This window comes from Ictalurus furcatus, chromosome 1, assembly GCF_023375685.1.
Source record: "Ictalurus furcatus strain D&B chromosome 1, Billie_1.0, whole genome shotgun sequence".
In the NCBI taxonomy this organism is placed as follows: Eukaryota; Metazoa; Chordata; class Actinopteri; order Siluriformes; family Ictaluridae; genus Ictalurus; species Ictalurus furcatus.
In genome coordinates, this window is record NC_071255.1 from 6234078 (window position 1) to 6260027 (window position 25950).

A 25950-nucleotide genomic window follows, 5' to 3' on the forward strand; every position below is an offset into this window, starting at 1 on the left:
TGCCATCCTGATCCTAGCCACGTGACCCCCCCGCCCTCACAGATATGTAATACTGGATCATTTTCCTCAATACATAAATGACCAAATATAATTTTAGTATCGACCCATATTCTATACCGCTTATCCTACAGGGTCATGGGGAACCTGGGGCCTATCCCAGGGAGCATCAGGCACAAGGCGAGGGCCAGTCCATCGCAGGGCACAATCAAACACCCTTTCATACACTACGGACACTTGGCACATCCCAATCAGCCTACCATGCTTGTCCTTGGAAACTCCGCACACACAGGGCAGAGGTGGGAATTGAACTCCCAACCCTGGAGGTGTGAGGCAAACATGCTAACCACTAAGCCACCATGCGCCCATAATTTATTTATTTATTTATTTATTTTGTATCGTTTGTTTAATTGAGTTCTCTTTATCTGCTTTTAGGACTTGTGTGAAAATCTGATGATGGTTTAGATCTCATTTATGCAGAATGTCATGTAATGATGGCTCAGACAGATGCAAATGCAGGTTAGGCCGCATTTAATAAAGTTCAAACAGATAATCCAAAACATAGAGCAGGAATCAAAAACAGAGAAAGGCAGAGGTCAGGTGATCAGCAAACAGTGTATCAGAGAGTAGGCAAAGATAGAAAAACAATGAACAAAGTCAAGGTCAAGACAGGAAAATATCAGGCAGAAAATAAAAGGCTTGGTAACATCATAAACACAAAGGAGTTGAGCATATACTTCGCAAAGTTCTTGTGATGGAGAGTCTCTTTTAAAGGGTGTATGTGTGTGTGTGTGTGTGTGTGTGTGTGTGTGTGTGTGTGTGTACGTGTGTAATTGCATGCAGGTGTGCACAATCAAAATCAGGTGACTGAGAGCGATGCAGTGAGTGTGTTGTGGGAAATGGCGTCCGGGCAACCATGTTTGGTGGCCGCGGTGCATGTTGGGAAATGGAATCTGCAGACTGGGTTGACCTGACATAGAAATATAGAAAATGCTAAAGGGTTCACAAACTTTCAAGCACCAGGGGGTCACTGTCGCTACACAACAGGGCTAGTGTGAATGTACTTGCATTCATTGTTATGCAGTTCCATATGGAAATAGTATGGCACCTGCATTTGAGCCAGGAGTCAATGCGTTTACATGGACAACAATAATCCACTATTAACCCGATTGAGACAATACTCTAAGAAACTACCATGTAAGCAGCAATTTTTAATGACCTTAATCAGATTAAAGTCATAATCGAAGTAAACACAAATCGAATTAAGACATGTGGAGTACTCCTGTTTTAGTCGCATTATCGAGGTGTATTACAGACATGTAAACACCTTAATCACATTATTAACGTTGTGCGAGGGTTTTCATCACATTTTGCGACAGGACACGATCACACACGGCAGTGCTCAACCGTTTTATGGCAAAGAAGAGAGCACGGCTACATCCCAAACCGCGTACTTGACTACTATAGGCCTATAGCAGGCGAAATACATGCATCTCATCTACTATACAGTATGTAAGTATGCGGTTTGGGACACAGCCCATGGCTTCAAGCAGTCGTCTATTAGCACGTACAGCATGACAAATAATTAACCGCACTGGAAGCGTTCGTAAAAATCAAAAATCAAAACACCCAAAACTACATATACGGTACCATAACGAAGACGAACTGTATGTTAATACGTGAAATTCTGGAGGGACATCGGACGGCGTGGCGCATTGACATAATGACGTGCCGTTAATCTAATTATGTTCTATAACATGTAAAACGGGTACTTGAAAGGAATATTCTAAAAGCGACTCATGTAAACACCTTAATCACATTATTATCTTACTCAGAGTAAGGTCAATAATTAGATTACTGCCGTCCATGTAAACGTAGTCATTGTTTACATTTGTCAGTACAGTGGGACAGCCACTTGTTCTTGGTTGCTATAACTATTATGCATATATTTATTTAAGGTATTTATATGAGTTACCTTCATATTGTATGTATGTATGACAAAACCTTGAAGCATACATCATGAACATACATGATGAACACTGACGTTCATCTTCGAGAGCTCTTATAAACACAGACTGTAAAATACCACCATTGGCAAGTGCAGTGAATGAGCCGGAAATGCAGGAACAGCACTAATAGAATTCTTAAGTGTTTGTGCCATCCAAGATAGTGTGAGAATGTTCAGTGTTAACATTTTCTATAAGCCATTTCAATATTATCTTCACAAGTTTTTGTGGGCTGAATGAAATAGGGCCACAGGCCTTGAGTTTGATATCTGTTTTATAAATGGTTGACACACTTTTTCATTCATTCATTCATCTTTATTCCTCCCTATATACTGATTAGGCTTGCTGCGATAATCGGTGTTCCCGTTTTACACAATGGTCAGCCACACATCAATTACACCACTTGCCCACCACTGCACTTTTATTATAGTAATAAAAATCATTTAGTTCAGTTAGCGAACAGATGCTACAATTAAAAACTGAACACGTGACCCGAATGAGTCAGAGTCGCAGCACAGATCAGATTTCATTTAACACGTAACGAAAGTGAAGCGAGCTGACTGACAAGACGATGGTGGAAGATTTTATTTCAAAAGTTCTATATTTAATATAAGCGAGTTTGTTGTTGCACTGTTTTGTTGTTGTTGTATTTTTCATCAAGAATAATAATGAACCCACCATTCAAGCAATTGCTGCCAGCGAACTGCCGCTAATTCGAAAGTGAAAGTAAAGCGCACACAGGCTGCACGGGTATTCATAAGCGAATTAGATGAGAAGGGAAACGAGGGAAATGATATCACCCCCCATCGATACCAGTATTACCAGTGTTGTCACACGTCGATTAACCGGTCCTTAAAAATGTCCTTACCGTCACATCCTTAAGACTGATCAAGCATATCTCACACACACACACACACACACCTTAATTTAAAGACAATTTTATATTAGCCAATCCCTCCATCAATAAAATTGGTTAAAGTTATTCCTTCATTCATTTGTTTGTTCATTCATTCATTTTCAATAACAGCCTGAGCCTATCCCAGGAACACAGTGGAGGATCACAGAGAAAGTGAAACAGTCCTTTGGCTTTGATTGTGGCATCAAGTTTGCTCCTCCACAGATTGTGAATGAAGTCTTGTGACTCACAGCAAAGGTCCAGCTGTAGCCTCAACTGAGTCAGCTTGTCCAGGAATGTCTAGTGGACAAGCCTTATGACTCACTATGGACAATCCTTCAGTGGAATTTGCATTGAAGTCCAAAGTTCTCCTGCGCCCATGTCTGGCAGCAGTGGAGACGGCTGAGATTGATGTAGGATCAGCCAGAATTAAGAATCAAAAACACAACTCTAAAGTTGATGATCAGTGATCCACATTAATGGAAATCTAATGCCCAACTCACAGATGTTTGTGAGTTTCTGTGTTTTACAATGAGGTGTGATGAGGTGGGTCAGTGTACCTGCCCCTCCTCATTTAGTGCTGCTGACTGGTTGTTACAAAGGGGAGTGCTGGGTGGATTCCAATTCACACACTCCTCAGTGACTGCACTTTTGGGACAACTTTTTGCATGTTCATAAAATGCCTAAAACACGAACCATTAGTGCTCTGCATTCATAGAACTTACTTAAAGTTCCAAACAAGATTTTATAATGCATATGACCTGACGTAGTTGTTGAGTTCCCTATGGGACAATTCCCTGCTCCTATTATGCATTCATGAAGAATGCAATTATAGCACAATCAAAATATGACATGAAAAAGGGTTTATAAGTGTCTGATTCAAAGTCTTTGAAAGGAAATGTTTTTGGTGATAACAAGAGTCTTAGGAAAGGGCATACATTACAGGTTATATCGCTGGCCAAGTTCCTACATCAATAGAATGGAGTACGACTAGGCTTGAGATCGTATGTGAAATGCCATCATCCTATTGTGCCCCTTAACTATCACTTTGAGGAGGAAAAAGAAGGGTGTCATATCTCAGCCCAGCCAGGACTCGGTTTCCCGAGAAGCAACACCCATTTCCAACATGGCCGCTGCGAACTACACTTCCCACACACGCATGTGCTCAACCTCCTCGGAGTTCTGATCACTCACACCTGCAGCCAATCACTTCACCCTCGCACCACAGCTCTTAAAGAAACTTTGAATGCAAACATACTTTGCGAAGTATACGTTCAGCAGACTAGTTTCTCTGTCATTTTCCAAGCCTATTCTCCAGTGTTTATTCATAGATTGACTTTGACCTTTGCTTACATTCCCGACCTCCATTACTGCCTTGCCCCGTTTTATTTTGTTTGCCCTATCGCCTGACTATTGCCATTATGGGAGAAGTACTGGTGGACAAATATGGAGAGGGAGGTACACAGAGTGGTAGCATCATGTTCATCGTGTGCGCAGAGTAAAGTACCACGGACCCTTCCTACTGGCAAACTCAAAGCTCTACTCGTACCTGAACGCCCATGGTCTCACGTCTCTATACACTTTGTTACTGACCTACCCAAGTCCCACGGTAACACAACCATTTCGGTAACAGTGGACCGATTTTCTAAATCGGTTAGGGTCATTCCACTACATGCCCTGCCCACCGGACTCATGACAGCCGAAGCACTATTTCAGCATGTATTCAGGTACTTCGGCATTCCGGAGGAAATCGGGGAGGCCCAGGAAGAACTCTGCCCTGAGCCCTTTGGGGGGGGGGGGGTTCTGTCATATCTCAGCCCAGCCAGGACTCAGTTTCCCGAGAAGCAAAACCCATTTCCAACATGGCCGCTGCGACCTACACTTTCCACACATGCATGTGCTCACCCTCCCCGGATTTCTGATCACCCACACTTGCAGCCAATCACTTCGCCCTCTCACCACAGCTCTTAAGAGACTTTGAATGCAAACATACTTTGCGAAGTATACATTCAGCAGACTAGTTTCTCTGTTTTCCAAGCCTATTCTCCAGCGTTTATTCATAGATTGACTTTGACCTTTGCTTATGTTCCCGACCTCGATTACTGCCTTGCCCCATTTTGTTTTGTTTGCCCAATCGCCTGTTTCACTACTACGTACTTTGATCACTCCTTTGGATTATACTGCCTTTTCCTGCCGCCCGCTTCTGCTTCCGTATTCCCCACGGTACGTGACAAAGGGGGTGTGACCAGACATACAGTGGTTCTTGAAAGTTTGTGTGAATTTTCTATATATCTGCATAAATATTACCTAAAACATCATAAATTTTTCGCACAAATCCTAAAAACAGACAAAGAGAACCCAATTAAACAAATGAGATAAAAATATTACACTTGGTCATTTATTTATTGAGGAAAATGATCCAATATTACATATCTGTGAGTGGCAAAAGTATAGGAACCTCTAGGATTAGCAGTTAATTTGAAGGTGAAATTAGAGTCAGGTGTTTTCAATTAATGGTGGATGATTTCAAGAACAAGGTCTGATCTTCAATTTCTGATCTTCACTTTTCAGACTTCTTTACTTTTTTTTTTCCTTCAAAAAAAAGGGCCTAGCGACAAATCTGTCTGACAACAGAAACAAAAAAATTTGTAAATAAGAACAGCTTTATTGGGAATTTGGCTATATTAAAATACAGTATGTGCGCACTCTAGGAACAATAGGACCCTAGGAAGAATGCAAATACAACACGATGACATAATGAATATGATAATTAGCATGACATCATCTAGCAACATTTAGCAAAACAAAGTTGTTGGCAACAGTGCTCCTTTCACTCACCTGGAGTATACGGACTATAGTACACTGTACTATAGTATACTGGAGTACACTATCTATCTATATATATTATATCTATATATCTATATATAGAGAGAGAGAGTCAGAGAGCGAGAGGGAAATTATAATTTCCCACTTTGTAATAGCTCTGTTCACTCTGTTCATGTTTATCAGTGAATAACGTTTGCACATCTGCTAAGACCTTGAAACCATCAAACTGGCTCAAACCTCCTAGAACTCCCTTTTCGAGACTCACAGATGTCCAGCTCTCCTTATCCTAAACTTATATAGTGCATGTGTGAAACGAGTGTTTCAGAGCACTCTCATCTTCTATCCTGCATTCTTCCATCCTGTATTCATCTCTACACCTGAGAGGACAAGTCTACTGGTGTTTGTCTAAATTTCCACCACAAGTTGGGGTCCCTGGGTGGGCTCACTCGTCTCACTGAATTAATTTTCATCCCGAAATCCTAGTTGATTGACGGGCGATTTGTCTTCTTATTCAGAGCCGGTGGACCGCTGAGCCTCACCATTACGGGTAGGAATCATCAGAAAACAGCCACAGGGTAAATTAGAATTTTATAAAATCATTGTGTATTGCTGTCTGTGTGGAAGGGAGTCAATGAAATAAGAAATGTGTGTATTACATTGAGAGAAGTATTACATGGAGCGATTTCTTATAAGTTCCGGGAACTTCGCCCTCTTCGACAGCAGAGATATTGGTGTTTCTTAGATCACAGCTTCAAAACTAAGCTATATACCGATGGGTATATATATATAGAGAGAGATAGTAACGGTAAAAATATTTGCTAATGGAAAGAGTCTGGTTCAAGCAATCAATAAGTAAAGAGAGCACTTATTAGAAGCGCAAGAGGCGCAGTATTTTTGCGACGGCTTATTATCAGAGAAGTGGCATGCCCCATTGACTCATTCCATCATATCAGCTGTAAATGATTAATTTGGAAAATTCAATGCACAAGTAAATTTTGCTAGATAAATTGAAAAAGGGAAGAGAAACTGTAAGTAACTGTAACTATTCTGCTGTATGTGGACTCGCCCTCACAGGTAAATTCCTTTCACATTCTTAAGATTTATTCTATTGAATTTAGCCTATATTTCATATGATTAACTGAATGTCTGGAGATTTTCATTCCCTTGTACCATTTGGGTTTAATCAGATAAGTTTGTACCTGAATTTTACTCGTTCACAACCAGAGTGTTGAGACAGGCAATTCAGGGCGGGGAAATTAACATCTGTCCTCTAAAGTTTTATTTTAATGGTCATCATTCTGTCAATCATTTTGGGGAATTGAACATTTTGAATATAAAAGAGAACGTGTGCATGAGAGCACGTACTCATTTAATTACAACAGTATATTGAACTGATGAAGTTATTTTGAAGGTCATTGTGAAAGTTGAATAATGGGTAAAGCAAGTAGCGGCCTGTGGTGCCCGATATGGTGTGAACAGGTTGTTCATATGTTGGTCCCAATATCACGTTTATGCGTGTAAGTTATGGAGAGGGGTGCTTGAAGTAATATGATGTATGGGTAAAAGAATGTGCACTCCCAAAAAAGGGAGTTTTAGTCTTAAGCAGTTAGAACAGTTAAAACTCAATTTGGAAGCAAAGGAGAGACATATTCCCAAAAGTAAAAAGAAGCACAGTTTTTAGCAGACTGGAAGGCATTTGGTGAATGTCAGCGTGAGGTACATAAAAGAGAGAAAAGATGTCAGGCAGGGCCCTCATCTGTTTCTCAGTGTGCTAAGTTACAGAAAGACCTGGACTCCGCCAATCCATGGGGAACACAACCAGCAGAAGAAGCAAGTCCCTCAGCACCATAATCAGGTCCACATTTCTATCCAGCCCTCACTGCACTGGAAGCTCTACCTGATTACTCAGAAAATGCAACGCAGGACTCCCCACCACTGGGCAAAAGATCAGGACTCAAATTCAGGGGGACAAAACAACTGTCTGAAGCACATACTTAAACCTCCCCAAACGCACAGGGATCTGTACATGAGGTAATAACAGCCCCTATGGTGGAGGTGGCAGGGCCTGGCAGGGTCAAAAGAAAAGATAAGACTTCCAGGAAGCAGGGTACCAGGCTGAGACTATAGAGTGAATTATGTGACAAAGTAAAAAACCCTGGACTGGTAAAACTTTTAAAGAAAATACAACTGACAACATATGCGCCACATATATAAAGTATCATATGGATATGAATAATTAATTAAGGCAATGGAGACTGGTTTGTTTCTAGAAAGAACAGGTGAATGCCCCGCCTAGGGATAGTTTTAATGCTTCAGAAAAGTATATAAAGACATGTTTGTGTATGTATAATTTAGACTTTTCTTTCTCACTTTATTGTTTCAATAAAGTTTATTTACTTTTTGACATCTACTAACCCTCTTTTTCTGAAGTTTTTTGTTAGGCTGAAAAGATTGTTCGCCTCGACAAGACCTGATAGGTTACACAGAACTGACCCTCTTGGTTCCACATGGTGTCGTTACTCCTACTTGAACAGAAAACCTCACATCTGTCCACCCAGCGGTGGTTGTGCTATAACACAGTTCTGCTAGATATGCCAAATGTCACTATAAAGCGATGTACTATCTTTAACCCTGCTACTATCCAACAGAGGGAGACAGGGAACAGCTTGACTGTGTCATACTGACTAACGAACGCTGCTCTCCTAGAGTCGACCTATAGGATGTTCTATTGGAAAAACCAGATCTGATCCTTTTTGTGGACGGGTCAGCGTCATGTGACCCAGAGACAGGTTAAAAATCGAGTGGGCTATGCAGTAGTGACCACACATGAGACGGTCCTGTCAGGATGTCTCCCCTCAAACCTTTCAGCACAAGCAGCTGAACTGTACACCGTCAGAGAATCATGAAGACATGCTGAGTCACAGTCGGTAACTATACACAGACAGTAGATATGCCTTTGGGGTAGTGCATGATTTTGGGACAATTTGGAAACACAGGAACTTTCTGAAGAGTTCAGGAACACAAATAGCCCACCACAAACTAGTCTCTGAGCTTCTGGACGCAATCCTACTCCCCAAAACAACTGCAGTATGCAAATGTGATGCACACACTAGCAAATCAGATCCTGTCTCCCTAGGTAATGTGCGAGCGGACCATGCAGTGAAACAAAAGCGGGCAATGGCACCCTAATGCACTATCCTCTGAGAAAATAATCACTCCTTCTTCACAGCTTTCAAACCTCCAAGCACGAGCTACGGCGGAGGAAAAGGGTATGCGGCGCAAAGCAGGCTGCAGTGTTGTTGACGGAGTTTGGCGGTGCCCCCAGGGCTGTCCTTGTCTTCAAAGTTGATGCAAGGTAGGGACCATGCGTCAAAAGGGGGAATGATAGCTGTGATAACAAAGCATTGGTTTCTCTAAAAAGATTTTTTTTGTTTACGCTGTTTGTACAACTCATAACGTGGGTTGAGGTTTGAAGGTAGAGAAGGCCGCGTCCCTATGTCCAAACAGGACTCATATGCGGTAGCAAAGGCGCTGCTTAGAGAAGTAATTCCTAGATGGAGAACTCCCACAAAAAATCTCCAGTGATAATGGCACACCTTTTGTGAGCCATGCCCTTAAGCAGGTGGGTGAATATTTGGGTATTGACTTAAAGCAGCACTGTGCATATCATCCAGCTAGTGGTGGGAAGCTAGAGAGAGAGAAAATGGGACAAACAGATCGAGCAAATGCAAAAAAAACAGATTGAGCAAATGCTGTTCTGAAACAGGCTTAGGATGGGCTTAGCCCCTTTGGGATACTGTTTGGTAAACCACCAAACACAGGGGTTGGACCTGTGACAGCTCCTCTTCCCGACGCTGCAACATGTGATGATGCCATGTTAAATTACTGTGCAAACCTGTCCTCTGCTCTGCACTCTATCCACAAGCAGGTAAAAGTGGCATTTCCAGCTCCAGCCACGGTCCTGCTGCATGATTTGTAGCCCGGAGAGTGGATAGTGATGAAGGATTTCCGCAGAACCAGATGGAACAAGCCACGGTGATCTGGGCCATTCTAGTTCCTTTGTCACTCGCTCTGTGGTAAAGGTCAGCCATAAAGCCACATTGGTGCACGCCAGCCACTGTAGGAGAGTGCCAGAGCCGAGCACTGAGCTGGAGAAGACGGGACTTCAACAGGACTAGAAAGTGATTCTCTATCAAGAGGCCTCTAGGAGGACCAACGTTCACAAGCAACAACTACACGCACTCATATGCACATGACAGACTGCACAGACACACACGCACTGCACTCCACGACAGACGGTATTAAGTGGTATCTAGGAGCATGCTACATCACCGACGTAAACAGACAGTTGACAGGACTTCCTCTGCCACACCGGTGGAGGGACAGAAGGACAGTTGACACGGGTTATGAGTAGGTAACGAGGGTGTTGAGACGGAAACCAGGGCACGTGGTCTTAGCGGAGACTGTTAATGACAGCCCCGTTTGGTGGTTAAACTGACTAAATTTCGTCAAAGCATATTACCTGGCAACGTGTTGGGGGAAAGCAGTCTACTTAGACAACGGGAATTTGACAACGGGAATACCTCACACGAACAGCCTCAGAGCTCCTTGACTGGCTACTGCTGTAGATTTGACGCAAACTCGTAGGAATCCGCCGCAGTCTTTCTTGTACAGTGAAAGCACAGTCTATCGACCAAACATTGTTGTTGGTTAAAACCCCTATTGACTGTGAGTATGACCCTTACAAAGACCAACCTGACCTGTATCCTAAACTTGGTTGGGTGTCAGATCCTCCCAGCGACATTGATGACGACCCATTAACATCCATTTCACGCCTATTGTAAATATTCCTTTGACCATGACAACTCTCATTTCATCCTAAATGAACTTGCTTGACCACAGGATACTTTATATCCGCAAAAACAGCCTTAGCTTTTCTATTGTTACTGTGTTATGACGTGCTCAGTTGAACCGTAAAAGGATTCTGAAGTGCTGATGAACTCACAGCATAATAATTTCTCTGTTAATTTTAGTTATTATATTTTGGAATGATAAAAGAGGGACATGAGGGAAATTATTAATTTCCTACTTTGTAATAGCTCTGTTCATGTCCACCAGTGAATAATGCTACTTGCGGTCATGACATGGAGATTAGTAGAGAACGTTCCTTCCTCTTACATTGACACAAACATGTTATTGTCTTCAAAAAGTGTTCAATATTTTTTTCCTGTGTCATTCTGCTTTATTACACATAACTTCATTTATGGACTTTAATGTTTGGATTTCTCTATATGTGTGGATTTAGTGAGTTAATACCAAAGTCTGGTGAAAATTTCATGTGAATAACCTCATTGGAAATATATTTGCTAAAAAAAGTTGACATGTTCAATACTTATTTTCCTCACTGTGTGTGTGTGTGTGTGTGTGTGTATTTATATATATATATATATATATATATATATATATATATATATATATATATATATATATATATATGTGTGTGTGTGTGTGTGTGTGTATATATATATATATATATATATATATATATATATATATATATATATATATATATATATACACACACACACACACACACACACAGTATCTCACAAAAGTGAGTACACCCCTCACATTTTTGTAAATATTTGATTATATCTTTTCATGTGACAACACTGAAGAAATGACACTTTGCTACAATGTAAAGTAGTGAGTGTACAGCTTGTGTGACAGTGTAAATTTGCTGTGCCCTCAAAATAACTCAACACACAGCCATTAATGTCTAAACCGCTCACAACAAAAGTGAGTACACACCTAAGTGAAAATGTCCAGCAAATTTACACTGTTATACAAGCTGTACAGTCACTACTTTACATTGTAGCAAAGTGTCATTTCCTCAGTGTTGTCACATGAAAAGATATTATCAAATATTTAAAAAAATGTGAGGGGTGTACTCACTTTTGTGAGATACTGAATATATATATTATATATATATAAAATGATTTTAAAAAGAAGAAATAAAGAATATGTTTGAATGACATCTCTTGTATAGTCCTTGAAAACAAAAATATTGTGCTTGAAAAGTCCTTGAGAGTCCTGGAATTTCATTATGAAGCATCCGTACGAACCATGTAAAATAAGCCATGTTTGATCATAAGCGAGCTAACGTTTCCAGTTCTATGATTTTTTTTTTTTTTTTTGGAGACAGGTATCTGGACACAGGAAGAACATGCAAAGAACACACAGACAGTATCCCAGTCTCAAGACTGAACCGGGGACCCTGTAGATGTGAGACAGCAAAACTACCTGCACCATCATCTCACTCTATTGCTTAAATTCTTCAATTAAAATAAAAATAGTAAAAATATAGGCTTCAGTAAAAACCTTAGTTTGTGGGTGCCTGATGAGAAGTGAGGCGTTGAGGCCTTGTTGTCCACATTCCACTGCACTGACCCAGGCTCTTTGATACAGCAACTCATACTCCAATAGAACTGCTGCCAGTTTGTTATAGATATGTATAATCTTCTTACCCTCAGAGGTCTACCACAGGAAATACAAGTAATTTAGTGTTATTCTTTTTTTTTATTTTTTATGAAGTATTCCAGTCCAAAGCACTATTGCACATAATTGGTGAATAAATGTTTGCTCAGTGTTTTTCTGAAACAAAAATGCATAACAGTTATGGAAAATAACAGGGAAGGAAAATAATATATGTATATGTATATATACATATAAAATATGTATATATGATTAATGATACAGTGGACCCAAAAACGTAGTTGGACACTTGAGTTGCACTTACAAAAGTACTGTATGAATCTCACTACATTAGAAAACAATAACAAGCCAAGTGCATTTATTTTAAAGAAAGATACCACAAGCATACCTTCCAAGCAAAACATTTCCCAAAAAAATAGTTTTTTTTTTTTTTAAATATTAGATATACTCCTCAAAATTAGACACACTTTTTTGCACACACAGTGAGCCCATAGTGATGAAATACAACATGAGATTACTCTGTTTAGGTACCATGCATCCACAATTAAAGCACTATTATTAAAGTACTAATACAGTAACTGGAAGTACATAAGAAGAGAATACATCACCCCAGAGAAAGGACATCACTAGCCTTTGTCCATTCTCTCTGCTGGATCAACCTCACAGCATAAAAGAGTGAAGCTCTCTCCCTTAGGCTGATCACCACATGCAGTCTGGCTGCATAAAAGAGACTATCTTTCCTACTTTCCTCTTATCTGAGATAGTAATGAGAGAAATGCTCACCTCTCCCAAAGGTGTAAAATCAATCAGTGCTACCCAGTAGCATTGAACATGTTGTTGTGTTTCTTGTCATGCAAGTTTACTTTCTATCATTAAACTTTCTATTTTTAAAGCTCAGCACGTTTGCAACTCTCTTGTCCTTGTGCACACACACACACAAACACGCCCCACCCCATCCCCATCATACACAAACAGATATGCAACTGTTCTTTGTCTGTTACTATTTAGAATTAGGCTCATAGTTAAAAGTTAATTGGTGTTTATTATTTTCTATATATTTCAATAGAGTCAATATTAATGAACATCTTATTGTGGTATGGTCCCAAGGTGGAGATAATATTTCTTATGATCGATTCATTGAACTGGTTTGCACCATATTTAATCATGAACCAGAAAGGAAGGAGATCAGAGAACAACTCCTATCAGTAACCCAGGAAATCGTAGTGCTGCTGAACGCCCTTGAGTTGAGAACATTCGCTGCCAGCAAAAGCTGGAATGAACCTGCATTTTAGGTAGCTTATCGCCAAGGCTTAAACTCTGTACTCACTGAGCTTGCATGTTGCAATCAACCAAAAGCCCCTGGACACCCTCACTGATCTCTCCATTTGTCTCAACAACCTGCTTTGTAAGTGACTGCTTCCTAAAATGACAAATAGTCTAGCCTGATGAGAGGCCAGTAGAAAAGTATGCAGGTCCGCCAATCTTACAGCCCTTGCTCTTGAAAAACGGACAAAATTAGGACTATGCTTCTATTGTGGTAGCAACCAACACCAGATTTACACCAGGAAAATGGTCTTAATCACCACTACGAGTACTGCGTATTGTCATATGGGCTCTCTTGCACCCCTTCTGCATTCTAGGGATGTCACTAGAACCAATACTTCGGTACCAACATTCTTAAAACGTGACGGTACTTGTTTTTCTGCACCCTCGTTGGAACCGATTCTAAAGGAGGTACCGTGGCTGCAATTCTTCCGGACCTGATGGGGGCAGCAAATATGCACCAGTGTTTTAGTCGGTCCACAAGTGGTGAAGAAGAAGAAGAACGCCTACAAGCACACAGGAAAAACTACAGAAGATTAGCTTAGCTTAACAAATTTAGCTCCGCCCCAACTCGTTGAGAGGAAAAGAGAGGAAAGCTAGTATCGGTTTCCAGTGTGCAACCGATGCTATCGTTCATTTCAAACAAAGCGAGGAAACACCTGGAATTTGGCGAAGCACCTGAAAGACAAATCCTATATTATGTTTGTTTGAGGCAGCTGCATTGTTGCCATGAAACCAGCTAACGTTATGCTCCATGTAATGTTAGCGATGGCCAGTTATTTGTTAACGACGCTAATGCACTGCAATGTTATAAACTACCTCCTAATGGGCCACCATGCATCACCATTCAGCCCGTGTCCTGTCAGCTAAATCTAGCCTAATGTCACTAATAATTATTCAAATGTTCATGCTTTTAATAAATCTTTTTGGCCTGCCACCATATCAGTCAATTTAAACTAATGCTTGCATTCAGAGTATAAGGTGTGTGTGCATGTGTGTGTGTGTGTGTGTGTGTGCACGTGTGTCTGTGTGTGTGTGAGCGTCTCTGTGTGTGTGTGAGTGCGAGTGCGTGCGCGTTTAGGAATGCACCTCCACTCATTGTCAGACAGTGTTTGATAACTAAAATACCCCCCCCCCTTTCTTTGCCAGTATAAGCCAGAGCAGGATGTCCTCCAGGAGAGTTTTTAATTTACTTTATTTTATTTTATTTTTATACCACACCGTGGTATCGACTTTGGTATTGAGTATCATGTACTTTTGGTGGTATCGGTACCGACTACTAGATTTTTGGTATCGTGACATCCCTACTGCATTCTGGTGTCTAATAAATGACATGTTCAAAGACATACTGGGAAAATATAATCAATGACATTTTGATTTATTTGTCGTCCTAAGAAACTCATGTCCGCCATGTGAAACAAGTACGTCATCAACTAATGCAAAACCACTTATGTCAAAGGAAACAAATGTGAATTTCAAGTCACGCAGATTTCATTCCTGGGCTACATAATTTCTCCAGTAGGCATCTTCAAGGACCAAAGAAAGGCAGCAGTTGTCAAGGAGTGGCCAGTACCAACCACAGTAAAAGTGTCAATTCCTCAGTGTCCCCAACTTCTTCCGATGCTTCTACCACTACCATTGTACATGGGTTCAGCTCCTTCCCCAGTCCACTAACAACCCTATTAATGAAAGAGCCAAAAAAACAAATGTGAAATCTGGAGGCTGAAGAAGCTTTGCAAAACATTAAAGAAGCATTCAACACAGCATCCATCCTTAAGCATCCTGACCAAACTAAACCCTTCATAGTGGAGGTAGGTGCCTTTGAAACTGGTGTAGGTGTTATAATGTCTCAAAGATTTGAGGAAAAACCCAAGCAACATCCAGTGGGCTGCTCAAAAAAACTCACACCAGCCAAACGTAATTCTAGTGTGGCTAACCAAGAATTATTCACCACTATTAGCCTTAGAAGACACTGGCTTGAAGGCACCCTGCATCCATTCCTCATCTTCACAGACCTTAAGAATCTGTAATATCTAACAACATCCAAATGGTTCAACTTCTGCCAAGCTAGATAGGGTCTATTCTTCACCAGGTTTAATTTCAACATCTTCTTCCAGCCCAGTTCTAAAAATGGCAAGACCAACTTTCTTTCATGCATGTTCCCTGCTTTGCCCAAAGAACAAACTTCCTGGTATGTTGGGGTATGTGATGAAAAGAATTTCACTGTGTTATAATGTATATGTGACCAATAAAGATTCATTATAAAGACCCATTATGAAGCCATTCTCCCCAAATCATATTTTGTGAGAGCACAAACCGGGGAATTGGACAGAGAAATAGCCCAGGCCAATCATTTTCAGTTTCCTGAATCCTGCTCCCATGGAAAAGTCTATGTTCCACCCAGTTTGTGGGTTAAACTCATCACTTGGGCTTCCACCTCACCTGTCACTGGACACCCGGGCATTCATAAAACCTACAGTCACATAACATGTACTGGTGGTCCAACATACTCACTGACATACATCAGGGCATCTTATGATGCACTGTTTGTACCCAGTCCAAGGTCTCATGCACCATACCTGCAGGTGAATTACTACCTCTGCCAATCCTGCCTTGCTCTGGACTTCATAACAGAGAGACCAATCTCCCAAGGAAGGCTATCCTAGGGATCATAATCTGATTTGAAGTCACACCTCCTGACATCACTATCCAAGCTGCACAAAACATTCAAAACTGCTGAACTCCTGTTTAATCATGTGTTCAGATACTTTGGGTTATCAGAGGACATCATGAGTGACCAGGGAGCACAATTCACGTCCATGTCTGGAAGTGCTTCATGGAGAAGCTGAGAATAGCCATCAGCCATCAGCCTCTGGATAAGATACACAAGCCAATGTTCAGGTGGAGTGAGCCAACCAAGAAATCGTCAGGTTCCTATGCTCCGTCTGGACTGATACTCAGGAGGATTGGGTTTGCTTCCTGGATATGTGCAGAACTCATTGAGGCACTCGGCTACCCAGTTCAATTTCAATTCAATTCAATTTTATTTGTATAGCGCTGTTAACAATGGACATTGTCTCAAAGCAGCTTTACAGAAACATATAAACACAGGATACAGATTTTAAGTGTGTGAATTTATCCCTATTGTGCAAGCAAGTGGTGACGGTGGCAAGGAAAAACTAAGATGATATGAGGAAGAAACCTTGAGAGGAACCAGACTCAGGAGGGAACCCATCCTCATCTGCCTAACAATGGATAGTATGAAAATAAAAGAAAATTCATTGTGGTTTTAACATGAAGTCTGTTTGTTGAACTAGTCCACTGTTCACCAGAGGAGATCTAAGTGCAAAACCGCATGTGGTAATTGCGGTCCCAACGCAACTGTAGTCTCAGCAACCACAGCAAGAATGTCCACTCCCTTCCAGTGCGTCCTCAGTTACCAGCCTCTCTTGTTCCTGTCATCTCACAGTAAACCAACAACTCCATTTCCCAGAATACACCAACAACTACAAACATGGCCGAATAGGACTACACTTAAGCCCCCCCTCCCCCCGCCATGCAACCCCCCCATACCCCCCCCACACACACACACACACACACGTTCACCTTCTCCAGAGTGCTAATCAGAGACACCTGTTCCCATTTACACACATAATCATACCACACATACAAGATATTGTTCAAACCCTTTGTCTTTGTGAAGTATACGCTCAGTTGCCTTGTCTCCGTCATTACCAAGCCTTATATCATGTCGGGTTATTTGGTATTTTGACTTTGCTTATGTTTACAACTATCACTCTTTGTGATTACTGTCTTCTGCCTTATCCTTTGGACTTCTTGTTGTCTCATTAAACTGCCATACCTGCATTTGCTTCTGTCTGCACCTCCTTTACGTGACAGTTCCAATGGAATTCTAACACCACCGACTCTCCAGCAGTGGACGAGTGGTTCAGATCGGACTGACACGCCCATGACATGTTTTCTAATGTGCTGAATTTTATGTATTTGCAAGTGTGGCTTAAGTGTCCAATTACTTTTGGGGGCCACAGTATACATTATTAATGCCACAGTTGAAATTTTATATTATATATATATATATATATATATATATATATATATATATATATATATATATATATATATATATATATTTTATAGTGGTTTTAATTACCCATAAAATATCCATTTTCTTTTTCAGCATTTCCATTGGCAACTCAAGTCTTCGGAAAAGATGACGTGACCATAATATTCTCCCAGCTACCTACATAAGACAAAAGTAAACAGTAGTTTCAATGAAAATTGCACATTTTGTAAAAAAATAAAATACAGAAAAACAAAAACAAAAGACACATATGTTGCACTTACAGGTGGCATATTTCGCAATATGGGAGGGTTGTCTTTGTGTTTTTTGTAGACCTTTCGCACTTGGTCCAAGTCACTGGCAAAATGCTGCAAAACAACTGCATACTTCTGACTGAGGTCCATCTGCTTACCCACAATATTCTCAAATTTTAACAACAAATGAAGCACTTGTTCTGTCTGTGAAAGAAACAGAACAGAAAGTTCTCAAAGTACTTTTCAATACTTTAGTGAAAGTATTTTTCATGTTTAACTGCTTTGCTAATTACACTGTCTAATTACAATTACCTTAAAGTCATTAATTTGAATAATTATACTTTATATACATCATTATTAAATGTCTACACACAACTGTAATCTTATTGTAGATAACACTTATTCTTAAAATCAGATGTTAATTTTGAATTCCAATGATCAATATACAGTGACTCCAGTAAGTATGCACCCCTCTCTTTTTGCGGTGTGTTTTTGCTGATTCTAAACCACAAAGTTTGATGCAGCTAATTGTCTGGAAGGTCTTTGTATGCTGTAGCATTAAGATTTCCTTCAATGGAACTATGGAGCCTAGCCCAAACCTGTTTCATCATAATGCCCCTGTGCACAAATTGAGGTCCATAAAAACAAGGAGTGCCAAGGTTGGTTTGGAAGAATTGAAGTGGCCTGCACAGAGCCCTGACTTCAACCCTACTGAACGTCTTTGGGGTGAATTGGAAAGCTAACAACATGCCAGTCCTTATCGCCCAAAATTAGTGCCTGGCCTCACTAATTTTCATGTGGCTGTATGGGCAAATCCCCACAGCCACATTCAAAACACTAGTGGAAGTTTGGAGGTTATTATAACAGTAAAGGGGGACTAAATCTGGAATGGGATATTCACCAAGCACATACAGTGAGGGGAAATAAGTATTGGATGCATCAACATTTTTTTCAGTAAACATCTTTATATATGCTCAATTGGGATAAATTCACACATTTAAAATCTGTATCCCGTGTTAAATATTTCTGTAAAGCTTCTTTGAGACAATGACCATTGTAAAAAGCAATATACAAATAAAATTGAATTGAATTGAGTATATTTATGATGAGGCTATTCACATTACATTTTCACCAGACATCAGTATTAACTCAACAAATCTGGAAATATAAAGAATTCACAACATTAAAGTCCATAAATAAAGTTTTGTATAATAAAGTGGAATGACACAGGAAAAAAGTATTGAACACACTAAGAAAAAGCAGTTCTCCAAGGCAAGGTAAGGAATCAGCTGAAATCCGTAATCCGTGGATGGTGTATAAAAAGGCTTTTTTTTTTACCAAGGTGTCACACAAGAAACATCTTATGATGGGTAAAAGCAAAGATCTCTCCCAAGACTTTTGGAACCTTATAGTTGCAATACAAATTGATGGAATCAGATACAGATGTATTTCAAAAGGTTCAAAACAGCATTCAAAACAGTCCTCCAGTTAGCACCATTGCGGCCATTGTCCACAAGCAAAAGCAACATCACTCCGTCATCAACCGGCCATGCACAGGAGCTCCTCGCAAGATTTCTGACCAGGGAGTCAGAAAAATAGTCAGAAGAGTAGCCCAAGAGCCAAGGACCACTCAGAAAGAGCTCCAGAAACACTTGGAGGCAGCAGGTGCCATCGTCACAGAGAAAACAATAGGCAATGCACTCCACTGCTCACGCTCACCCCGCAAGACTCCATTACTAAAGAAAAGGCATGTCGAAGATTTTTTAGTTTGCTACAACTCATTTGGACAAGCCTATGAAATACTGGGAGACTGTAGTCTGGTCAAATGAGAGCAAAATTGAACTTTTTGGCTGTCATATTACACACCATGTTTGGAGAAGAAATGGCACTGCACATCACCCTAAAAACACTACACCAACAGTGAAGTTTGGAGGTGGAGGCGTCATGGTGTGGGGCTGTTTTTCATCACATGGTACTGGCAGACTTCATATAATTGAAGGAACGATGAATGGAGCCCTTTACTGGTAGATTCTTGAGAAGAATTTGCTGCCATCCACCAGGATGATGAAGATGAGATGTGGGTGAACCTTCCAGCAGGACAGCGATCCAAAGCATACAGCAAAGGAAACTCTCAATTGATTTCAGAGAAATAAATCAAGGTGTTAGAATGGCCCAGTCTATCACCTGACTTGAATCCAATTGAACAAGATTTAAAGACAATATGTTTAGAAGAATGGGCCAAAATCACACCTGAAAACTGCGGCCCATTAATTTCTTCATACAGGAAGTGTCTTGAAGATGTCATTACAAACAAATGCTTTTTCCACTAAGTATTAAATAAATTTCAGTTAGAGTGTTCAATACTTTTTTCCTGTGTCATTCCACTTTATTACACATAACTTTATTTATGTACTTTAAATGGTGTGAATTCTTTATATTTCCAGATTTCTTGAGTTAATACTGATGTCTGGTGAAAATTTAATGTGAATAGCATCATTGGAAATATGTTTACTGAAAAAAGTGTTGACACGTCCAATAATTATTTCCCCCACTGTATGCATATGATTGGTCAGCTTTCCACATACTTTTTTTGGTCATACATTGTAGTTCTTAAATTAATATATTAATATTAAATTAAATAATAATATTAAATTAATGTGGAATAAAACATAGGAGGCTTATAATCATAACCAGGTGATGTTTAAAAATCCTCACAGGGTGTGACTGTTCAAAGAAGGTATCCATCAGTGTATGAAGACATTGATACAAGCACTGTATTTGGCTTTTGACCTCTGTGTAGTCACTATCAAACTGAAAGAGAAATATCACATTTCATGATATGCACAAACAATGTAATAATATAGAAACACACACACATATATATATATATATATATATATATATATGTACAAAACATCTAAAATGACTTCTGTGGCATACCTCAACTTTTCGGTGATCCAGCATATTGTATGTTTTGGACTTTTGGATGTTGGCTACAATAGTTTGGAAGCGTACATGTATTTTCTCAATGCCTTCCACCTTTATTAACTGCAAAGCTGACAGAGTTTCTAGAGTTGTAGCCAAGTCTGCAATATTCTGCAGGTGTTTACAGAATGTATCAAACTTTCCAAAGACATAATTCTCACTGCCAAAAAAGATGATTGTAGATAATTATAATCAATACATTTACTACTGTATTTCAATGTTTAATGAAACAGACCCTGAATATGTAATACAGACAGACAGTGGCTTTAGAAAGTATTCAGAGCCTATCAGTTTTTGCTGACTTTATTGTATCATAGATTTAATTAATGGATGAAATGTATTTTATTCATTAATATGCACACAATAATCCATAAGGAACTCCAAATTGAGCTCTGGTTATCTTTAGTTGTCTGTAGAACTTTACTGGAATCCACGTGTGGCAAATACAATTGATTGGACATGATTAAAGAGGGACACGCCTGTGTGTATAAGGTCCCACAATTCATAGTGCATGTCTGACAAAAAAAAAAAAAACAAGCCACAGACCTCTGCAATCAAATTGCATTGAGACGTAGACCTGAGCAAGGGTACAAAACCATTTTCAAAGCTTTGAATGTTCCCACTTAAAGGACTCAGAGCATGAAGACATCGATTATCTTGTCTGATGAAGCAACAGCCGAACTCTTCAAACTGAACTCCAAGCTATTTCTGGCAAAAACCAGGTACTGCTCATCAACTGGCTAACACCATAGTGATTTCAGGTGGTGCCAGCATCATGCTGTGTGGGTGCTTCTCAGCAGCAGATACAGGATACCGGTCACAATTGGGAGCAGGATGGATGCAGCCAAATACAGAGAGATCCTTGAAGGAAAACTGCTCCAGAGTGCACATATCAGACTGGGGCACAACTTTCAACAAGACCCAAAGTAGGGTATACAGCCAAGACAACTCTGGAGTGGCTTCAGATCAGGTCTTCAGGTCACTTGACAGATGTTCTATGGGGTCCACTCAAGGACATTTAGGGACTCCTAAATGTCCTTGAGTGGACCCCATAGAACATCTGTCAAGTGACCTAAAGACCTGATCTGAAGTCTGTAGAGGCTTAACGAAGAAGACTGGAAGCTGTAGTTGCTGCCAAAGGTGCTTCTGCAAAGTACTAAATAAAGGGCCTCAATACTAATAAATTATTAAATTAGTTGTTTTATTTGTAATAAAGTTGCCAAAAAAAGTCTAAAAACTTGCATTTGCTTTATCATTATTGATTATTGTGTGTAGATTGATGGCCAAAAAATTAAGGCATTTTAATTTAAATCTATAATATAATAACTTGTACCCAAATGTGTTGGATGTCATTAATGGCAAGTGTAGATCTTTTCTCAGTCCATTTTTTTTTTAAAATTGCAATTATTGTAGATACCTAAATTCAAACTTTCGTTCAGAGGGGTTTTGCTGGAGTTCTTCCCATATTTTTTGGAAGCACTGCCGGTACTGCTGGTTCAGCTGCAAACATTCGCTGATTCTCTTAAGCATTTCCTTCCTAACAAGCAAATTAATATAGAACAATTACATACCCAAATTATGTCATCATATTTGTTGTACTTACAACAGTATAGAAGCTCTTAGAGTATTCACTATATGGCCTAAAGCAGATGTGTCAAACTCAAGGCCAAGATTGCGTCAGATCGATCAAGTGTCCGTTGATGTATAAAACCCTAATTTCAAGTTAAGCTAGCCCTTAACAATGGCCAAGAGAAAAGTTGATTCTGAAAACAGAGCCTTTCAAAACCGGTGGGAGGCTGGGTACATGTTTACTGACATTGCTGGTAAACCTGTGTGTCTTCTTTGTGGAGCTAATGTGGCTGTATTTAAGGAATATAATCTAAAACGGCACTATGAGACAAAACATCAGGACAAGTTGAAAAACCTGAATGCAGAGCAGAAGCTACAGAAGGTCGAAGAGTTGAAGAGGAATCTTACATCACAGCAGACGTTTTTCACCAAGGCAAAATCACAAAGTGAAGCTGCTGTGAAAGCAGGCTTTATTGTGGCAGAGGAGATAGCCAAATCAGCCCGGCCATTTACCGAGGGAGAGTTTCTGAAGAGCTGCATAATGAAAGTGTGCAACGTCTTGTGTCCAGACAAAAAGCAGGTGTTTGCAAATGTAAGCCTTATCAGAAATACGGTTGCTGATCGGGTTTGTGAGATGGCCACTGATTTCAAAACACAGTTGATCGAAAGAGGCAAAGACTTTGTTGCATACTCCCTTGCTGTGGATGAAAGTACTGACATGACTGATAGTGCAACGAGACAACGACAGGAAAAGACATTTTTGAAAACGTATGTCAAAGTGTAACTGATATGAAACTGCCTTGGGACAAACTTGTTGGACTTATAACACATGGAGCACCGGCGATGTGCGGTGAAAAAAGTGGACTAGTGGGAAGGATACGGTTAAAAATGCAGGAGAACTGTACTGGTGAGTTGACAGCATACACCAGGAATTTCTTTATCGGTAAAGTCCTAAAAATGGAACATGTAATGAGCACTGTAACGCAAGCCGTAAACTTTATCAGAGCCAAAGGGTTAAATCACCGCCAATTTCAGTCTTTTATGTGGGAAATAGATTCTGAGTTTGGTGACTTGCCTTATCACACAGAGGTGCGGTGGCTAAGTCGGGAAAAGTTCTCAATAGAGTTTTTGAGTTGGGCAAGGAAATCTGTCAGTTCTTGGACAGTAAAGGAAAAGACTCCACACTTCTGCGGGATGAAAAGTGGAAATGCAAGTTGGCGTTTCTGGCTGACATAACTAGTCATCTCAGCGTCTTAAACCTTCAGCTCCAGGGACGGGACCGCATGATCACTGATATGTATGATGCAGTGAAGGCATTTCAAGTGAAGCTGCGCTTATGCGAGACACAAATGCACCAATGCAACTTGTCTCACTTTCCCTGTTGCCAAGTAATGTTGAACCAAGTCAGCGCCACGGTGTTCCCAAATGCACACTTTGCTGATAAACTGAGCGCACTTCGCACTGAGTTCGCACGGCGCTTTGGTGACTTTGAAGCACAGAAAAGTAATTTCGAGCTGCTTCACAACCCATTTGCCGTCGACGTGGAAACTGCACCTGTACAGATTCAGATGGAGCTGATAGAGCTGCAGTGTAATGGGACACTAAAGACAAAGTACGACACTGTGGGGCCTGCACAGTTCACTCACTTCATTCCTGATGCAATGTCCCAGCTCCGTCTACATGCGGCTCGAACCTTGTGCATGTTTGGTAGCACCTATCTGTGTGAGAAGCTGTTCTCTGTGATGAAGACTAACAAAACATCACACAGGAGTCGTCACACTGATGAACACCTGCAGTCCATCCTGAGAATCTCCACAACACAGAACCTTACCCCAAACATAAATGAACTTGTTGCCAAGAAAAGATGCCAAGCATGCAGCTCTGACATAATGGCATAAGTGCAAAGAAAATGAAATGTTTTGATTTGTTATTATTTTAACTTTTACTTAAAAGCACAATTTTTATTTATATTTTCAGGTTTTTTTGCAGCATGTTCATATTTTGAATTTGTATAATTTTGACAGTAGATATTTTTATGGAGAGCAATATTTTTTAAGTTATTTAAAGTTTATTTATTTTGGAATAATATTGTATCCTGTATGTTTCGATTCATATTTATGTTCAAAAAACTTTAAGTTTTAGTATGTTCAATAAATGTTTATCCTGTTCGGCCCGCGACCTAAAGTGTGATTTGAGTTTTGGCCCCCTGTGCGATTGAGTTTGACACAGCTGGCCTAAAGTATGTGGACACCTGACCTTCACAGTCATATATAGGCCTTCCCCAAACTGTTAGCACAAAGTTGGAAGTACACAATCATCTCAAATGTCTTATGTATGCTGTGACTCAACCCTACTGAACACCTTTGGGATGAATAAGAATGATGACTGTGTACCAGGCCTTCTCAACCAGCATCGGCGCCTAACCTTATTAATGCTCTTGTGGTTGAATGGGCATAATTCCCCACAGCCACATTCTAAAATCTAGCGAAAAATAGGAAATTATTACAAGAGCAAATGGAAAACTAAATCTGGAATGGGATGTTCAAAAAGCACATATGGGTGTGATGGTTAGGTGTCCACATATTTTTGTCCATATAGTGCATCATGAAACTTTTCATTGTGTAAAAAACATTATTAAAAATAAAATAAAAAATTATATCAGGAAAACAAAAGACTGCAAAGAAAAAACATCAGTAAAAACTGTGCCTATTTGTCTAAAATCCTCCATTAGCAAGCAATGATAAATAAAGGACCTCCTCAAATTTTTGGTATGGCCAACCATGACCATCCATCCTCAATGTGTTGCCAGGTGTTTGGGTATTTTTCCTCCATCATTAGTAGTAATTATACCTGTACAAATTGTGGAGTCTCCTATTTAAGTGGCACACCTGCTCAGTAGCACACCTGCTGTAAAGCCTGGAGACGCTATTTTACAATACATGAAATTACTGAGGCCTTTAGTGGGAAACCTGAAGTTGTAGTTAGCTGTATATTGGGAACCAGGCCACCATACATTTCAGGTTACCTTATGGTATTAGGCAAGCATAGGTTTGCTAAGATAGTTCTTCATGTAGATGTTAATGATTTATGCATAATCAGTCAGAGGTCATGTTGCAACATGCCCCAACTATGGGGCATGTTCTAACATTTCACTTCTTTTCTTTCTGGTTAATTAATGAAAAAATAGTATATGTTTTATTCATAAAATAAGATCAAATATTTGTACCAGACATTTGTAAAATTATTGTAAAAAAAAAAAAGAAAAATGCTTTGAACCTTAAGTATATTTCCACAAACTTGAGAAAACAAAAAGTGTTAGGTTGTGCCCTGCTCTCCACTACACAATCTAAACAAAGGGGAAACTTGAAACAGGTGTGAATGAACAAGTGTCATGTAATGGAGACTCAGACAAAAACAGAATCAAAACTAGATAATCAATAACATGAACAGCTTGGTATACACAGAGACAAAAGCAACTGAGCATATACTTTTGCAAAGTCTGCATAGACAAACAGTCTC

At 40.0% G+C, this 25950-nt stretch overlaps 1 protein-coding gene across 1 annotated transcript in view; it reads right to left on the reverse strand.

The window, feature by feature from the left end:
* Positions 1-25950, reverse strand: part of dnah5l (dynein, axonemal, heavy chain 5 like) — a 311233-nt gene that overhangs the window by 264589 nt on the left and 20694 nt on the right. The window contains exons 15-20 of the mRNA XM_053621829.1: positions 22280-22399; positions 20818-21022; positions 20593-20688; positions 17908-18081; positions 17714-17803; positions 12106-12261 (exon numbers count right to left, since the gene is read on the reverse strand). Coding sequence (XP_053477804.1) covers positions 12106-12261; positions 17714-17803; positions 17908-18081; positions 20593-20688; positions 20818-21022; positions 22280-22399 — 841 coding nt within the window. The remainder of the gene's footprint in view (positions 1-12105; positions 12262-17713; positions 17804-17907; positions 18082-20592; positions 20689-20817; positions 21023-22279; positions 22400-25950) is intronic.